General features: G+C 45.0%; 1 protein-coding gene across 1 annotated transcript in view; it reads right to left on the reverse strand.

The window, feature by feature from the left end:
- Positions 1–614: 614 nt before the first annotated feature.
- SARC_09295 (hypothetical protein) overlaps positions 615–4,166 on the reverse strand; it is a gene marked incomplete at its 3' end in the record, with an annotated part of 4,617 nt that continues 1,065 nt past the window's right edge. Inside the window, exons 2-5 of the mRNA XM_014296694.1 lie at positions 3,504–3,614; positions 3,026–3,080; positions 2,155–2,441; positions 615–890 (exon numbers count right to left, since the gene is read on the reverse strand). Of these exons, the coding sequence (XP_014152169.1) occupies positions 615–890; positions 2,155–2,441; positions 3,026–3,080; positions 3,504–3,614 (729 nt within the window). The remainder of the gene's footprint in view (positions 891–2,154; positions 2,442–3,025; positions 3,081–3,503; positions 3,615–4,166) is intronic.

Raw genomic sequence — 4,166 nt, forward strand, 5'->3', positions numbered from 1 at the left:
ACTTTCTGCTATTCAAAGACTCACATCGACATGGGTAGCTAATCGCGGTGTTGAACATCTAAAATAAAATAACCTCGAGCGGCCATGCATAAGCAAATACTAGTCCTCGTAAAACATACTGCAGATATACATGATAGGTGGTATAAAACGAAAGCCTGGCTTCGGGCAGCCCAGCCTACTCACATACACACAGTCAAGAAAGTCTCATCTACCGAGAGAGAGAGCTTCGGTGAACATAGCATAGTAGGTTGAATCTGCCCGATACACACAGCTTGAGCTACAAAATACAAATTTAAAAGCTAGAGTATCTAGACAGAAGTGATGAATATATTGGACAGCTAATTCACCCTCTATCGCAGTACAGTTTGACCAATATATATATATATAAACACCCACACACACATATATATATATACATATATATGTGTACAAATACATACATATATATATATATATATATATATAACTCTCTCGGATTTTGGTGAATGCAACTAGACAGGCGAAAGCTCTGAGTATTCGAAGTGCCCAGAATAATAAACAAGTACCTCATACTCAACAACACACAAGCAAGATCATCACGTCCTGTATAACACGCCCACATGCACACTGTTTGGTCAACGTGTGCCAATTGATCCATTCACACCGCATGACAACATACTAAGGCAGAGAATCAGTGCACCCCCCGGAGTTTCCGAATAGTCGAAGTTGTACATCGCTCTAGACTCGAACAGCAGTGAGATCACGCCTGAAACGGCCACGCACATGGGGCTCTTGTATAGTAACACGGTTAGCGGCGACAGCCGAGTCTCTGTGAGCGCAGCCAGTCTTCGTTTGAGTCTGTGAGTTCCATTCTTATTGGAGGCGGCGGTTACACCGGAGTCTTGGGCACCCTATGTGAAAGGCCAAAGATTGAGAAGCTACACGGTCAACCTTGGGGTAGGGTAGGCGGCAGTGTTGAGTGGTTGTTCAGGAATTTCCAGTGCGCAGACAGTACAAAGAGTGGGAGAATACGTGCAAACCCCTTTAAAGGTCGTACAAACAACAAGCAAAATAAAGGTCTCCCGGGGGTAGTGAGAATGTATGCATAAGCAATCCTCTCAGATGTAGGGAGGCTCTGATAATAAGCATTGCAGGTTACACGGGTGTGACGATCATCCGGAAGGCTATACAGATGCCAATTCCCAGCCCATTGATGTTGTGTATTGAATCGCAGGCTAGAGCGATTTTATCAGTGGTAGCGAGGGTTAAATTTGGATATTGCGCAGAGTATATCCTATTATGTCTTCAGGAATTCATGTAATTTATATCAGGCGCAGTGAGTTCAATATGTCGCGATCATCTCAGCCTCAGTGCACGTGATTGATGACTAGAGTGTACCAAGTAAGTGGGGCTTAGTCAATACGGGTACTTATCTGCTGCAACTTCGAGACGAAGCGGAAAATTACTACTCGCGCCAGAGTGTTTCGATTACTAAATGAAACTACTACACTCATGTCGGTCCTACGTGTATACATAAGCACATACACAGGCACCCTACTCATATATTATTAAGTTAAGACACTCGTAGACATGGACCACGATAATGCTCGGAATAGCAAGACAGGAGAGTTCGCAGTAAATCACTCTACTTCGTTTGGGTTTGCATATGCAACGAAACGTATGCGTATGCCTAGGGCCGCAGAAGTAGCTGCTGACTCACAATAGATGGATTTCATACATAACGTCTTTCACGTACACCATCAAATCCTTGAAAGCAGCTTTCATTGATTATTATTTTGTACTCACATGTATGTATAGATCTTGCAGTAAGCACATCGAGTGTAGATACTGACATCATGATATGCCTAGGTAGTCCGCTAATAGAACTAAAACTGACCAAGCCGAAGTCATGCACACTCCCCTGGTCATGTCAGCTGTCATATTTGCGCGTCCGGCAAAGCAAACAAGAAAAGAGAAGACAGGCTAAAGTCATGATTCAACACATACACTTACACGCCCCCTCAGGCGATAGGATTGTGTACGTGGCCATAGAGGTGGTTTCCTGCGACGCTCCATGCCAAGCCACCATACATAGACGCGAATGCAAACAAAAAAAATTTGTCCAGAACCTCAAATTCAGGTACTGAACTGCCATCTAGTACAACTCGCTCCTACCTGTACCATGGCCTGTTGCATCACCGATCGAAGTGTCGAGGTCAACATCGACACCAGCACTGCAGCCACACCCATAAAGCTCAACCCGGCACCCCCGCCGGTTTCACTTTCGCCAAATATGGACAGCGCCATACCTACCCCCGCACCAAGAAGTGCGAAAGCTGTCTGGCGTTGCCAGTGCTCGAGGCCGCACAGAATGCCTACCAGCAGCTGTACCAGCGGAGTGAGCGATTGGAACACTACGTGCACCGACACGCTCAGATACACCAGCGACAGATTGTCCAGGCCTGTACAACGGGCGCAAACATTAGGTTTAGTAATGATGTACATGTGCACGCCGTGTGACATGTGCACTCACACGGGATTTAGGGATTTAGGGATTTAGGGGTTTAGGCAAGCAAAGAGAGGGCGATGCTTGGTACAGACACAACTGCACCAACATTTATTCCTCTGCCTTGGACGATAGCGATATAATTCATTCCGCCTCTTGCCGACTTGATACCTGTAACGCGCGTCAGGAAAGCACAGACTAGTCACGAGTTCTTAGTGATCCGGAAATCAGGATCAGAGAGTGCAGGGTTTAGGGTTTGACTGAATGGGTAGTTTCATACAAGAGAGGTTTCAGATCATCAGTATACGGCATTGTAGCACCCTCACTACGTGCAGAAAGGAATATCTGCGAGCCAATTCGTGCCATCAACTAACAGAGACCAATTCCAGAGCAGTCAATCAAGGTGGGGTTCTCTAGTATAACGGCAGCAGGATGAAAACGGTACCACTTATGTAGTAGCGAAGCATCGTTTTGAAACTAGGAAGCATACTTGTTTAAAAGGGTTAGGGCGAGTGCACGTTACATAGCCCAACCACATACCGATTTGAAGACTGGTGAGCGCCCCGGCAGGATACAGCAAGAGCCATAGTTGATCCTGAATCAGTATAGTCCAAATAGAAAAGAAAGCCTTAAGATTGAAGTGATGTAATATCAAATATCAAGTTTCAAAGTAGTCTAAACAGGACAGCCTTGTTGGTGCTGACTCTAGAGAACACTCTTTAGTGGGCCTTTGTACCATTGCAGCCTCGTCAAGAGCCCAGGCACAACGGGCGGAGGAGAGGGAACGCACGCGACCAACATCACACGCTACTACCAGCCACGCGGGTGTTTAGTAGGAACAACTCCACCGGGTGATGCTGTTCAATACATACAGCTGCATGCGATTGGAAGTGTACCACCACGTGTGAGCGTATGAATAAGAGACTGCCCTCAGTCACATACGATTGAGCCCCAGCCAAGTACCCAACCAGCACATTGACACCAACCTTAGCAATTGGCATGCACATAGAAGACGCACCTGACTGACGGGGTCTGCATTGGCGATCTTGAATCTGGTGAGAAGGAAGGCCCCGATTAAAATCACCAAATTGGCAATAAACGTGATGAAAAACGGGAAGCGGAATCCAAGCTGTGTGTAGTACGAAAGTGTGCAGTTGAGAGAGTATTTGGTTTCAATGCGATAGAGATCGGCGAGAAGTTGAAAGGGAGTATGAGTCACGGACGACACGGGTGAGTGTGTATTCGAAAAAGTGAGCAAATATACTGAAACAAGCGGATGAATACTATATTGCTCTTACGTCAACCAGGCCTCATGTTTGCGTGCATATCCGCGATAGAATCGGGGTGAGATACTCCGCGATAAACATTAAAATAGAAAGCAAGAGGCTTACAGGAACTTATGTCTTCTCAACAATACAAACTCAGCATACCAAAATATATCCTTGTGAGAGAGACTAGTGTAGTTAGAAATGAAAATTATATGGGTACCCATTAGTCAACGCCTTTCAAAGTAGGACTAAGCTGATATTCATGCGTGCGTGAAACAAACTGATATATATATATATGGATATATATATATATATATATATACACATATACATATATACATACACACATACATATATTTATAGGCACACCCACATATATACAAATACATACACACACACACACACACATATAT

The sequence above is a fragment of the Sphaeroforma arctica genome (genome assembly GCF_001186125.1).
Source record: "Sphaeroforma arctica JP610 unplaced genomic scaffold supercont1.929, whole genome shotgun sequence".
In the NCBI taxonomy this organism is placed as follows: domain Eukaryota; class Ichthyosporea; order Ichthyophonida; genus Sphaeroforma; species Sphaeroforma arctica.